Here is a 15,381-nt window from a genome sequence, read left to right on the forward strand (position 1 = left end):
CTTTATACAAATAGAAAATATTCCTGTTAAACAAAAATTAACATATTTGGGTGTAATAATTTGTAAAAGTGAAAAACTAAGAAGTCAATTAATTTTTGAGTTAATTATTGAGAAAACTAGAAATAAATGTAATATGTGGTTTATGAAGGACATCTCAATATTTGGCAGAGTATTGTTATGAAAGGCAGAAGGAATATCTAGATCCGTATATACATCTATTGTTAGATCTGCCTCCCAATGTTATTAAAGAACTGGATAATAATCTCTATAACTTTATTTGGAGAAATAAACCACATTATTTAAAATAGAGGCTCTTTGTAATCCTAAAGAGCACGGCGGATTGGAGGTTTTTACAAAACTCTTGATAACACTTTTAAAATTAAATGGTTGATTGTATTTATCAATTATTACAACGTATTTCCCAATTCTATATTCAATACTCTGGGTGGCATGGACTATTTGTTAAAATGTAATTGTTCTGTTGACAAAATTCCAGTTAAATTGTCCAGTTTCCATAGGCGAGCCCTTCTATCATGGAAATTGATATATAAACACAATTCTTCTCCCCACAATTATTTCATATGGAACGACAAGGATGTTTTATTTAAAAACAAATCTTGATTTGATCAGAATTGGTTCAGTAATGGTATTCTGTTAGTGAGGCAGTTAATTAACCCTCTGGGATATTTGTTATCTTATACTGAATTTCTTAAAACATTTAAATAACCAGTTAAATGGAGAGAATTCGCTCTTGTTTTGGATGCAATTCTGAAGGGTGTGGTCTTGCTTTTAAAAACGATATTTCAGAAGGGATCAGCATAGGTAAAAATATTGATGTATTAAAACAACAATGTAACAATAAGGTTATAAAGAATGCTCTCCATTTGTTGGCTCTATCTACAGCAAGACATTTTTGGCTTTCATTATTTGCTAATATTTCTTGGAGTAAAGCTTGGAAGTTGACAAATAAGTTTTGCTTAAATGACAAGATTAAAGAAGTGTCGTACAAAATACTCCATAGAATTTATCCTGCTAAACATGTTCTGGAAATATTTAAACTCAATATTTCATATATGTGTGAATTTTGTGGTCAAGAAAAAGAAACAATTTTACATATTTTTTTCATTGTATTTACTCAAGAATGTTTTGGAAAGATTTGGAATTGTTTATTAACAAAAACATGGAGTATAAGATAGAAATTGGTTTATTTAATGTACTGTTTTATTCTGATAATGAGAACTTAAAGGACTGTAAAGGACAATATATTTTTAATTTGTTTATGCTGTTAGGAAAATACCATATACATAAGAAAAAGTGGGCTCAATGTAAACCAAACTTTTTGTGAATGACTTTAAAGTTTACATAAATCTTTTAGAACAATAACAGAACAAAAAGCACTGAAAACATGTAATGCTCTGAAAACATTCAATTTCATTTAAATGTAATTTTACTTTATATATATATATATATATATATATATATATATATATATATATATATATATATATATATATATATATATTACTGTTTTTTTTTTCTTTTTCAGAAAAATGTGAAATTTAATCGTTCTTGTGGCATTGAGTTAATAAAAAAAAAGATTGTCACACAGTGCAGTTAAACAACGCCTACTATCTGCTGTTCTAGATTACCCCCTAGCGGACACTCCATGAATGACGTTTGTCATTTTCTTTTTAACTGTTCTTTGTATTTTTTTTATATTAAATGAATCCAATTTATTTAATAGTATATTTTAATGATCATATTGATCTTTAAACCATTACAGAGACACGATGCTTTTCTACAAATCTACAATGAACTCTATGAAACTGATTTGACCAAACTGTAAACATATTATTATTATACACACTCCAGTACAGCAGGTGGCGGTATTCAGCTTTACGCTGCTCTCTGTAACTTGCCACACAAGAACTAGAAGAAGAAGAAGAGGAGGAGGTTATCCAGGTATGTGTTTGTTCTGTCTTCTCTGTGTCCAGTGTTTATACTGCTTCAGGAAAAAATACCCTAGTAAAATGTAACTCCACAGGTGCTTTGATAACCCTGCAGCTGTTTGACTCTTCTCTGCTCTGTTTAGAGTGTTTGTGACGGATGTTTTTCACTGAACTCATGATCTGCCGCTCCTTTAGAAACGAAAGTGAAAGTGTTTAGTTGTGTCGCCATTTTAAACATACATAATCCACTATTTACAACGCAGAACAGCTTTAAATCTTTGATGTCTTGACTAAACCTGTTAGCTTAATGTGAATCTGTATGTAAGATTATATTTTATTCCTGATCAAAGGGATGAGGCTGTGATTCTTCATTAGTTTAGTCGTGATGAGCTTCTGGATTTGAGAGTCTCAGCTGCTGATCTATTCCTGCATTCAGCTGAATTATGAAGGCTGATCAATGACTGGAGATCTGTGATTGTTCATCAGTTTCTTCTAGAGTTTCTGCTGGAGATCAAACTCTTCAGGTCCATCATGGAGGACACACACACACCTGGAGATCTGGATTTGTCAGCAGGATGCAGGTATTAGACCTTCACTTGACATTCAATATGATTATTTTCTACAGGATATTATATTTACTCTCTGTTAGTTGTGTTTTTAATCTGTCTGAATATTTAACACACACAGTCAGCAAGATTGTATACAATTATCATGAAAAGTATCATGAAGTGCTGTTTAAACAGTGTTTTAATGATGAAATGTTGAGTAAATCTGCTGTGTTGACTCCAGTGTGTGCAGCGCTGAACTTTAATCTTCTCTGTTTTAGTTCAGTTCATCAAAAGAGAGCAGAAGCAGAGCCCAGCTGTGTGTCTATGAAGAGTGACAAGTCTATGACTCAACCAATAAATCTTAAGAGTGAAAACACAGGACTTGCTGTCAGGTAGATCATCTCTTTAATATCTGCAACTGATGAGTATTTTCATAATAAATGAATCAGGTAATTAGTGTTGTGGATCTGTTGGGTTTCAGATGTTAGATGTTGTATCTGAGCTCTGCAGGATAGTGCTTGAAGATCTCCGCTTTACACTTCAGGCCAGAATTGATGGTGTTAACAAACCAATCAGCGCTTTATTAATAGTTAGTGAGGTAGAAGGTGGGTTTAGGTTTTGGGTAGGGTTAGGAATCCACAATAAGATCATATTGTATGACTACTAATGAGCAGTTCATATTTTCACATTACACAGTTAATAAGCCGGTAGTTAATAGTATGAATTGTGAGCTAAACTAAAGTGTTCCCGATCTCCTGCCATAAAGGGCTTTTCCTGCACACTTTCCCCTGCTGTTTCTGTGTTGTACTGATCAGCCATTCCTCTGATCTGAGTCTGTTTTCACTGAAGCGCAGTCATCATCATGTTGTGTTGGCCTCATAGATGCTGCTGATCAACACATTTGGTTTCTAGAATTGATATTTCTCGAGTTCTCCTGCTCATTCAGTCATGATAGATGATGGTAAATGAACTTGTCTTGCTGTCCTCAAAGTCTGGACTGGAGCTCTGCTGACAAACCCCCGATGAGTGACTTTCTGAAGACTGAGTGATGAGGAGGAGGATAAAGAGGGCTGCTGGAGGCGGGAATAACAGTCAGCTGACACAGTGCAGTTTATACTGCTGCTTATATAGTCATGTGATGATGATTGACACGCCTGCATGATTAAGCTCCTCCCACATCTACACTGTGGACTTTAGTGATTTGATTAGTTTCAGCTCTAATCTGCTCTAATAGTGCTGCATATCTGTTGGGCTTTCTCTACTAAAAATGAGCCTTGATCTGTGTTTGCTGATATTTTCACATTCAGACAGTTTCTGTTCAAATATAAAGGAAATTAATTTAAGTGTTTTTGTAAATGAAGAATGATTAATATCAGGTTTGTGCAGTGTGTGCAGCGCACAACTTTAATCTTCTCTGTTTTAGTTCAGTTCATCAGAAGAGAGCAGAAGCAGAGCCCAGCTGTGTGTCTATGAAGAGTGACGCGTCTATGGAGCCACCAATAGAATTTAAGAGTGAAAACACACGACTTGCTGTCAGGTAGATCATCTCTACACACACATGATTACACTGCAGCATTTATATGATCCTGTGTTTCTAGAAGGTCAGAAAAAAGGAGTATTACATTTACAGAAGACTTTAAAACTAAATGTCCACACACTCACATCTGATCATTAGTGAAGTACTAATAAAGCATTAATACTCAAACTGTTAGAGTTAGTAGAGTGAGTTTACAGGCTTTTACAATAGTCAGCAAAGTGTGGATAATCAAGAGAAAGATTTTAGACGAGATGAATGAACAAGTTCTGTGAGACAAACACACCACACAGTCTTTATTGTAACGGAGGCCAGCTAGTAGGTGCTGTGCAGGTAAACCTCACTCCTCTGACCTCTAAAGGTGCTCTAGTGACATAAGCTAGAGGCTATGGTCTTTAGCCTCCTTGGTAGAGCAACCGACTCCCATGCGGAAGGTCGCTGGTTGGATCCCAGCTCGGAGCAGGTTGGGTGGTGTATGACCGGCAGTGTTACACTTGTGCTCTCTCACATTTTCATCCTAAAATATTTTAAATGTCTTCAGTGAGCATCCAGCATCATTGTGAATGAAGGATATCAAATGATTGAAGTGTTACATTTAAAAAATGACAAGTACTATTAAATGTTTACAGCATTTTGAGCAGTAGATGTGATCAGTGTGTGGTGTTTAAATTAAATCTGATTAAATCTGTGTATTGTCTCTCAGCTGGTTCAGAGAAAACACACATGGCTTCACTAGAGGATCTTTACACTCACACTCATTGATTCTTTGTGTTGTTGTTGTTCCTGCAGTGTGGATGGAGATGATCAGACTAGAGACCTGCAGCAGGATTCACTCCAACCAGAACATGATGAACTTCAGAGAGTCAAAGAACAGCACAAAACCAGCATGAAGAGCAAGTATGAGAGATTATTTGAGGGAATCAACCATGGAGAGACTCAAACCCTTCTGAACAGGATCTACACACAGCTCTACATCATAGAAGGAGAGAGTGAAGGAGTAAATGAAGAACATGAGGTTTTACAGATGGAGAAAAGAGCCAGAACAAAACCCTCACAACACACTCCAGTCTACTGCAGTGACATCTTTAAAGCCTCAGCTGGAGCAGGACATGAGGAGCAGATCAAGAAGGAGAAAGCCCAGATCAAAACTGTTCTCACTAAAGGCATCGCTGGAATCGGGAAAACCGTCTCTGTGCACAAGTTCATTCTGGACTGGGCCGAGGGAAAAGACCATCAGGATGTAGATTTCATGTTTGTGCTTCCATTTCGAGAGCTGAACTTGATCAGAGATCATCAGTACAGTCTTCACAGACTTCTGCTGGACTTTCATCCTGAACTTGAAGATCTGGAGCCCAAGATTTATGAGCAGTGTAGAGTTGTGTTCATCTTTGATGGTCTGGATGAAAGCAGAATCACACTCAACTTTTCAGATGAGGAGAAAGTTTGTGCTGTGACTGAATCTTCATCAGTGGCTGTGTTGATGTGGTGCCTCCTGAAAGGAGATCTGCTTCCCTCTGCTCTCATCTGGATCACCTCCAGACCAGCAGCAGCCCATCAGATCCCCTCCAGATACATCAAGCGTCTGACAGAAATTCAGGGATTCACTGAGCCTCAGAAGGAGGAATATTTCAGGAAGAGAATCAGCGACAAGCATCAAGCCAGCAGAATCATCTCCCACATCAGAAGAGCAAGAAGCCTCCAGATCATGTGCCACATACCCATCTTCTGCTGGATCTCCTCCACTGTGCTTCAGAAGCTCCTGGAAGAAGATGTGAGTGCAGAAATTCCTCAAACTCTGACTGAGATGTACATCTACTTCCTGCTGATTCAGATCAACAAGAGGAAGCAGAAGTATGAAGAGAGAGATCCAGAGAAACTCCTGCAGTCCAACAGAGGAGTGATCCTCAAACTTGCTGAAGTGGCTTTCAGACAGCTGATGAAGGGCAATGTGATGTTCTATGAGGAGGACCTGATTGAGAGCGGCATAGACGTCGCTGACGCCTCGGTGTATTCTGGGATCTGCACTGAGATCTTCAAAGAGGAATCTGTGATTCATCAGAGGAAAGTCTACAGCTTCATCCATCTCAGCTTTCAGGAGTTTCTGGCTGCTTTCTTTGTGCTTTACTGCCATTTAACAGAGAACAGAGAACCGCTGTGGGTGATTTATGATGAAGAATATTCATATAATCAATATCTACAGTCCAGCCCTGAGAAGTCTCTGTATGTTCTGCTCAGATCAGCAGTAGATAAAGCTCTGTGGAGCAGTAATGGTCATCTGGATCTGTTCCTGCGGTTCCTGCTGGGCGTCTCACTGGAGTCCAATCAGAGACTCTTCCAGGATCTGCTGACACACACAGAGGAGAGCTCAGAGAACATCAGGAGAATCACACAGTACATTAAAGGCGAGATCGAGACAGATAAACATCTCTCAGCTGAAAGATCCATCAATCTGTTCCTCTGTCTGCTGGAGGTGAAAGATCAGACTCTGGCCAGAGAGATTCAGGAGTTTGTGAAATCAGACAAACACTCAGAGGAGGAACTCTCTCCTGCTCACTGCTCAACAATCTCCTACATGATTGAGATGTCAGAGGAGCCGCTGGATGAGTTAGACTCTAATAAATTCAACACATCAGATGAGGGAAGACGGAGACTGACAGCAGCTGTGAGAAACTGCAGAAGAGCTCTGTGAGTATTCATTGATTGATCACAGAAGACACACATCAGTCTGCACTGAAGACTCAGATCAGTTTAGTGAATCACTGCCCTGCTTTAACAGAAAATCTTTAGCTGGCCAAATCGTCCCCCTGTGAGATCGCTGATACACCATATTACTGCATGGGGACGCGGCGGCAGTGTTCTGTTTCCTTATTTGCTCATTTATTTCAGCATTTCTAAACGTATTTAACAAACTTTTCTTGACTTTTTACTCACACAAACAACATTTGTACTTATTTAATAATCTACTTCATTTGCTTTACAGTTTATCCTGGAAAATAACTCAAATCCCTGTAAATCCCTGTGCTCCTCCAGCTGAATAGGACATTTGTTGATGTGTATTTGCTCAAATCTAACACAGTGTTGCTCTTGGATAATTGTGTTTGTTTTCTGATCAGAGAAATAGTGTAATTTTAGACACAGTATTGCCGTCTCGCCGCAGACATGCCTCTAATATTACATTTACTGTAGGCCTAAACACTAAACTTTACACTGAGCTCAGTAAAATGCTCTCTGATTAGTTATTAATAATCTGTTCAATAATTCAGTACAGTCATATGAATGGGGAAATAAAGCTTTAGTTTAATGTAGATTCAATCAATAAATAAATAAATAAAAAGAGCAGATTTAAAAGAAATAATATTCTTGTTCCTCCTAATGCAAGACAATGCTGGACCTCATGTGTCTGGAGTGTGTCAGTAATTCCTGCAGTTCATTACAGCTTTGAGTGTGACTCCTAATCCAGTCCTCCATGGGTTAATACATTTGATTTCCAGTGATCATGTCTGTGTGATTTTGTTGTCAGCACATTCAACTGTGTAAAGAACAAAGTATTTAATAAGAATATTTCAGTCATTCAGATCTAGGATGTGTTATTTTAGTGTTCCCTTTATTGTTTGAGCAGTATATATATATATATAGTTTATTTACAGTGTTGCTTTTATCACTGTAGACTGAACTCATGAACACTCAACACTGCTCATTTCTTATTGCTGATTGTGTTGCTCTTTGTCCTCTACACAGACTACAGGGCTGTAATCTCACTGTTCAGTGCTGTGAGAGTTTGTCTTCAGCTCTACAATCCTCAAACTGTGTGCTGAGAGAGCTGGACCTGAGTAACAATGACCTGCAGGATTCAGGAGTGAAGCTTCTCTCTGATGGACTGAAGAGTCAACACTGTAAACTGGACACACTGAGGTAAATGATTCTCCACTCTACAACATTAAAAGTGTTTTGACTGAGATGGAAATGTCCAGATATATTTAAGAGCATTAGTGGAGAAACTGCAAAATGCTGCTTCTCAAATGAAAGTTGCTCTTTTTCTTAATCAGTTCAGGAAATCAGTGTATTTTAATGATTATTTTACTTAATTACCTCTAAATCTTTATTTATATTTTATATTTTTAATGATCATATTTATAGTTTATTTTTAAATTGGTTTATTGGAAAGATATATTTAGGAATTTGTCAGATGTTTTGGTCATTCTGACAAAAAAAAAAAAACAATGAAACAAGAGAAGCAATGTGGATGAGGTCTGAGGAGGTTTCTGGACCCGGCAGCAGGGTTGACAGGCTCTGATCATTTGCATTTTGCAGGTTCATAAATATATAAAGTCTCGTGGTCCTCTTATCTAAACTAAAATTTTGCATTTATTTACATTAAACATGTTCAGGAATATATTAGATGACATTTAATATTCAGTTTTAATAAATAACAATAGTCAATAATTCTAATTGACACAAATTCCAATAGTTTTGTCATATTATTAACCTCATAGTTTGTTTTTACATCAGATGAATGACTGAAATCACACTGTTAATGTAATCTGTGTTCTTTCTCAGATTGGTCATGTGTAATCTCACTGTTCAGTGCTGTGAGAGTTTGTCTTCAGCTCTACAATCCTCAAACTGTGTGCTGAGAGAGCTGGACCTGAGTAACAATGACCTGCAGGATTCAGGAGTGAAGAAGCTCTCTGATGGACTGAAGAGTCAACACTGTAAACTGGACACACTGAGGTCGGAGTTAAAGCACCTGATTGATTGATTAATTGATTGATTGATTGATTGATTGATTGATTGATTGATTGATTTTTAGTTTTGTTACATCAGACAGATCACATTAACAGTGTGGTTTTTAGTAATGTGTGTTCTTCTTTCTCAGACTGATGACATGTAAACTCAATGCCGATTCGTGTGAGAGTTTGTCTTCAGCTCTACAATCCTCAAACTGTGTGCTGAGAGAGCTGGACATGAGTAACAATGACCTGCAGGATTCAGGAGTGAAGAAGCTCTCTGATGGACTGAAGAGTCAACACTGTAAACTGGACACACTGAGGTAAATGATTCTCCACTCTACAATAACTACTAGGGGTGTAACGATACACAAAAGGCACGGTTCGGTTCGGTTCGATTCGGTTCACGGTTTTGGAGCCACGGTTCGGTACGGTTCGGTTTCTGTTTGCTGTGGGGTTAGGGTTGATGTCATGTTAACAGCAATGCTAAGGGACAATTCACTTAATAACAAGAACATCTTAACTTTTTCTTTATTAACTTTGTCATCGCATTTTTAGTACAGTCAGGATACCCGAGTAAACAACTAGAATTAAATACATACCTCCAATATAGACTAGTCAGAAAAAAACTATTCTCTTTAGTGCAGCCATCTTAACTAAGTAAACTAAAATTAAATAAATAACTGCAGTGTAGACTAGTGAAAGATCTTCAAAAACACCATAATATCCACATTCTCCGATTAGAGGCTTGATCTCTGTGCTGACACAGACGCTCATTTTTGATTATATGGTTTCATTTAGATAGGTTTCCGTTTAAATTAATGAAAAATATACATATACTGTGTTTGTAAAGTGTTTTTTCATGACATATTCACCAGTAAAATACATTGCGGTTGTGTCTGAAACTAATGTTAGGGTTGTAGCCGGCTGTATGTTTGCCTCCCGATCTCTCTCTCTCTCTCCCTCCCGCTCCCTCTATGCCGGTCATTTATGCAGGTCCGCCTTCATGACAGCTGATGCCTGTCATTTCTGTAGGCCCGCCTTTTTGACAGCTGATTGGTCAGGAGACCGATCTATCATCATTTGGCGACGCAGCGCGGGAATGTAAAAAGCATGTCAGGAAGAGCGGGAGAGAGAGCGCTTTTTCCTTTGATCTTGTTTTTCGTGTATTTTTCTGACATGATTATGATTTTCGTTGTTTTTGCTTAACTTTCGTTTGGGTAAAATTATTTTGCATTACTTTTGCCCACTTTAAGAAATTTTGTGAGGTTTGTACATTTTTATTTCAATTGATTTGTATATTATTTTTTAGCTCCGACGATATAGCTGTATCTCCTCAAGTTCAGTCTTAGTGTAAGGTGGATAGGGAAAAGGTCATACGATTTCTATTTTGCAAACACGTAGAAAATGTATTGTTAAAGACATCAGGTAAGAGGTGAAGGTCATCTTTGTTTATTTTATTCAGTATAGGGAAGAATGCGGCACACGGCGATGAAGACCTTTTTTTTCTTTTCATCAGTTTTAGCGAGGTAAGAGGGGTTATTCATGAGTTAGAATTGTTTTATTATATTTATTTCTTTTGTTTGTCTTCACTATCACCCCCTTGCTCGAGTTTAACTAATTTTTGTTTGATACTTTTGTTTGAATTTGTTACTTTATTATATTATTTTTATTAGTGTAAATATTTCTCTTTTTTTGTATATTTGGGCATTATTCTGGTTTTACTTTTGTACATTAAATCACTTTTGTTGGCAGTTCTGTTGCTTACACCCTCACATTGTGAAATTACCACACTTTTTAAATGTTTTTCCTTACAAGTAAGGCTTTGTCTACGACACATTCTATTCCTGTACTCAACTGGAAAACCAAAATGTTTCCACACAGATGACTTAAATGTGTCTTGGGGATCTGCAATCTCAGTACTATGTGAAGCAGCAATCCTGCCTCCAGTAGTAACGAGTGTGATGCTTACTCAAGTCACATGACATAAAATGCACTAAAATACTACTAAAATACTAACTTTAGAATATAATATTTAGAACAAATCCTCATCATTACTAAAACAATTTAATCAAATATTATAATAAAGATGTGTTAAAATTGGTTCAATTAGTTAGAGACAAGTGACGTCAACCTCAACAATGGGCAGCAGGGGGCGTGAGAGTACCGCGGTACGCCACGAGAGTTTCGCGATACGTATCGTGGTTGGTGTATCGCGATATTTCGGTTCGGTTTTAATATCGTTACACCCCTTATAACTACAGTCAGACAGTTTCATATTAGAGCTCTTCATGCTTGAACATGTTATCCCTGGGTGATACTAAACCCCAGATAACAGGAATTATGGTTTATCAGTGATTGTGTTTCACACTGCTCATACTATACCTGTAGTTAACCCTCAGGGGTCTGAGGTGATTTTGGGACCCCTGAGATGTTTTGACATGCCCTGACATCTGTTTTGTAGAGATAAATATTATGTGTGGTTAGTAGGTTTTAGAGAAACAAATGTAGCTGAAATACGAACCTAAAACCAGACTGAATGTGCCTGAACAAGAGTTTAGAGTAAGCAGTCTTGTAGACTAGAATATTTACTGCACAATTATGTGAAATTATTCTGTTCTCTCATTCAGAGAAAACATACTTGTTTTTGTCTACTTGTTGTGTTACTGCTGTGTGACCATGTAAACACTCTGGGTGAACAATATACAGTGCTCAGCATATATAAGTACATCCCTCACTAATCTCTCTTTTACATTCATACACTGTAAAAAATTGCTGTTAAAAAACGGTCAGATTCTACGGCAAAATAATGTTTTTTCACTAAAACAGTAATATTCTGTTAAAAACAGTGCTTTCTGGGTAACATTTTTGTTTTCGAGAAAGTAACCAACTGCAGAAAACTGTGAGCTAACAGAGTTCAGATTCGATGTTTTGAAGTCTGTGTTTGAAATCACACTTTGTGTCCTTGTTCACTATTTCATTCACTAGTTAACTAATATAGTTCACCTGACAGTTTTAATGAACACTAATGAGTGAATTCAGACATTGATGAACACCTGCTGTTAATAATTACAATTACTGAAGAAAATAAACAAGAAACACAAACAGTGACTTAAGTTACAACATTAAATAAAATAAAATAAAATAAAACAGCTTCAGTCTCAGCAGAGGATCATTAAACAACTCCACAAACAACAGCAGACACACACTTATTACTGACTGATTTGACTTCCATACTATTCTCATTGAGATCCAACAGGAATTAAGGTGTTTTTTGTGTCACCGTAATGGAGTGAGGGGCTGGTTTAGTTGGGTTCTTCACCCTTGACCACATTTAAGAAGACTTTCCAACTGCTGTAATGCAGAGTTTACAAAACGTTTGTACTATAGCAATAAAGTTAGGAAGTCAGTAAATAGAGAAATCTATTTGTCTGAAATTAGTTCTGATAAATGTTTTGATATAAATCTGGAAGAAAGTCCTCATGCAATAGATTTTATGCTTAGTTGCAGGTATTAATTTAATTAATGAGAAGTGGAAACAGAAAAGATACCTCCGTAATTACTTAACAGTTAAGAAATAACATACAAAAACAGTTCAGTTATGACAAATACACACTCAGACCTCATGAATCTGACCTTGTATCTCAACAATGGTAACATCTCAAATGTTTCATGCTGCAATGCATGCTGGGAGTGGCACTGTACAAATATCCCAGCATGCATTGCGGTATAAATAAATGTTGTATAATGGTCTAACAGTTTTCTTTATTTGTGTTTTATTCTGCTTTTGTTTATGTTTAGACTTTCAGTTGCCTGTTTGTGAGTTAAACTGTTAATTTTGTTAGTTGTCACCATTATTGAGGTTCATATGCTGATTATTGATGTCTCTTTGAGTGCGATTTCCACCATAGAGCAGTGTTATTGTCCAAGATATTCTTAAAAACTTCCAGAAATCGTTGCCATATATACATATGTAAAACAATAGATTTAACAATGAATAGGAGCAGTAAATTTTTTTATACTAAATGAGAACAGACTCTGCCATTTAATAGCAACATGAACATTAACAGATTTTATTTAGGTTTTTGGCTGGCTTGCCACAACAAAAGAGCATTTTAAACAAAGTTCTTAACAATTGCAGCAGCCAAGATATATAAATGTTAAAAATGACAGGGCTAAGAGCCCAACTAAAGCAAACTCTGTTCTCCATGATGGTGACGTAAAACTTTAACTTTTTCTCAAGAAGAACTTTAGTAGATGTTATACAAAAATACATGTATTAAGTACATGTATTAAATACATATATTAAGTAATAAGTGTAGCTGGTGATGATGTTTGTAGAGTTGTTTAATCATCCGCTGATCATTTAAATGATTTAATCATTTGTTGTTCTTCAGGTTATTTCATTATAAAGCTGTGACTAAAGTTTTGTATGTTCTGTTCTTGTTTTTTCCCGTCAGTATTTCTTCATTTGTTCATTGTTAATCCTCAATTATCATTTTATTAGTCAGTTAATTAATGAATTTACTTCAGCTTTGCTCCATGTTTCTTGAACACTCAGTAGTGTGGACACTTCAATTAAAACTGAAGTATATGCTCTGGGGTTTAAAGGGTTAAAGGTGTGAGAGGTAAAAACAGTGTAAAAATGTATTTTAACAGTAATATACTGTTAATTTACACAACGGAAGTAGACTGTAAAAAAACAGTATATTGCTGGCAACCACAGCTGCCAGTAGATTACTGTTAAATCAAGGAAAAAACAGTATTTTACTGTAAAACCTGAAGCTAATTTCTTCTGTGTGTCACCGTTGTGGAGGAGAGTAGAGCCAGTGTATCAGTTAAAGATGAACAATGAACTGCTGATGTTATTCTGCAGGTTTCTCTATTTAAAGATAGCGGCTGTTTAGTTGCTGATGCAGTCAGAATCTCTCTGGTGATTCCAGATTTACATGTATATGTGCTGTTGTGAAGAATAAGACATTAGAGTTAAACCGAACTTTTCTAATTACCTAAAATAAGTTATCATTATAAGTATGCTTCTAAGCATATATAGCACATTACTTCATAAACTCATTCAGCAGTTGACCAAGTTGAGGCAGTTGCTTTCAGTGAGCAAAATGAGTTCACTTGAGTATTGTGTAAATCAATGTAGTCCATGTATTTTTACAGCAACATACTGTAAAATAACAGTACATTGCTGGCAACTGCAGCTGCCAGTATTTTACTGTTTTTTAACGGGACAATTTTTAACAGTGCATATAGCATATCCTAAAAGTAACTTTGCTTTTATTCTGTTATTGTAACTGTAGCATTTCAAATAATATTTCACTTATATATATATATATATATAATTTTTATCACATTTTTTTATCATTTTTAATTTAGAATATTAAAACTATTGCAAAATTAGAAAATGTTAATTCTACAATACATTTTCGAGATTACTAACTGTCAAACTGTCAAATAAGAATTTCCATGGTAACTACCCCACCCCCTTCCCCATTGACTAAGACTTAATTAACCCTCCATATAGTTGTACTTTACATTTACATTGTCATTTAGCAGACGCTTTTATCCAAAGCGACTTACAAATGAGGACAAGGAAGCAATTTACACAAATAAGAGCAACAATGACTAAGTGCTATAGGCAAGTTTCAGGTCTGTAAAGTCTAAGAAGGGAAGTATTAGTAGTATTAGTTTTTTTTTTTTTTTGGTACAGTTAGTGTGATACTTAATTCTATCTTTTGGTTCAATAGATGACCTTAGTGAGCTGTGACACTATTGTGGGGAAAATAATATAGAAGTGGAAGACCAAGAAAAGAAAGGGGAAAAGCACCAAAAACCACCACCTTGTTATTGGGTAAGGACCTTTCGAATTAAGTTGGTCAATATCAGTCCTCTGCCTAACCCTGGGAGAAATAACATGTATTATTTCTTCATTACAGATTCAGTGCGACACGTGTGACCCTGATCCCACAAAGCCATACAACAGTGCAGCATGTTAATCCCTTACTCTGTCTTTAAGTTAATAGTTCAAGTTTTGTTAAATTAAATGTTATCTTGAATTGAACCTTTTTTAAAATATACACAAATAAATAAATAAAAACATTTTATTGCAAATTAAAAGTATGGACTTTCTGTTTTAATTAAGAAAATGTATAAACCTATTTCAGGAAACATTTAAGAGGATCAACCGTAATCTACGTAACTGCTTATCGGGGTAAAAAAAGGCAAAAACATACTGATTTATTTATTTTAAATCATAAAATTAAGGTAAAAAACTTGCTGTACTGCTTATATTATAGTAAAATGGTTCTTGGATGGGCTGGTAAATAGATTTGAATTTAACATCTTTATATCAAAGGCAAGAAAAATATATTGAACGGAGAATGATGCGCTCTGATATTGTGTTCACGGGAGCCTAGTGCGTTCACGTGATGGCATGTACGCTGTTTACGTGTCCAATCCCGAATAAGGGAGTGTTTTCAAGCCAACTGTGAGAACAGCGCCTACTAGGGTCACAGAATACGAGTCACAGAATTCGGTGTAACACCGGCACCCACATGACCACTACCTTTACTTTTTCTCCTTTTAATTTATACAACTCTTGTAACATTTCAATA

General features: G+C 36.1%; 2 protein-coding genes and 1 pseudogene across 4 annotated transcripts in view; 1 reads left to right on the plus strand and 2 right to left on the minus strand.

Annotated features, from left to right (window-relative positions):
• The window catches only part of LOC101886199 (uncharacterized), an 883,799-nt gene that overhangs the window by 204,900 nt on the left and 663,518 nt on the right, over positions 1–15,381 (minus strand). The gene's annotated exons all lie outside the window — the stretch shown is intronic.
• Positions 1–15,381, minus strand: part of LOC148680953 (uncharacterized) — a 217,811-nt pseudogene that overhangs the window by 36,128 nt on the left and 166,302 nt on the right. The window lies entirely within an intron of this gene.
• The window catches only part of LOC148680963 (protein NLRC3-like), a 156,759-nt gene continuing 142,927 nt past the window's right edge, over positions 1,550–15,381 (plus strand). The window contains exons 1-8 of one of the 2 annotated variants that reach the window (XM_088650082.1): positions 1,550–1,962; positions 2,436–2,530; positions 2,776–2,889; positions 3,921–4,034; positions 4,821–6,716; positions 7,770–7,943; positions 8,589–8,762; positions 8,908–9,081. In XM_088650082.1, the coding sequence (XP_088506208.1) occupies positions 2,481–2,530; positions 2,776–2,889; positions 3,921–4,034; positions 4,821–6,716; positions 7,770–7,943; positions 8,589–8,762; positions 8,908–9,081 (2,696 nt within the window). In that variant the 5' untranslated portion in view covers positions 1,550–1,962; positions 2,436–2,480. The other variant, XM_088650083.1, reaches the window with a different exon arrangement.

The sequence above is a fragment of the Danio rerio genome, chromosome 4 (assembly GCF_052040795.2).
Source record: "Danio rerio strain M-AB ecotype USA chromosome 4, GRCz13ab, whole genome shotgun sequence".
In the NCBI taxonomy this organism is placed as follows: Eukaryota; Metazoa; Chordata; class Actinopteri; order Cypriniformes; family Danionidae; genus Danio; species Danio rerio.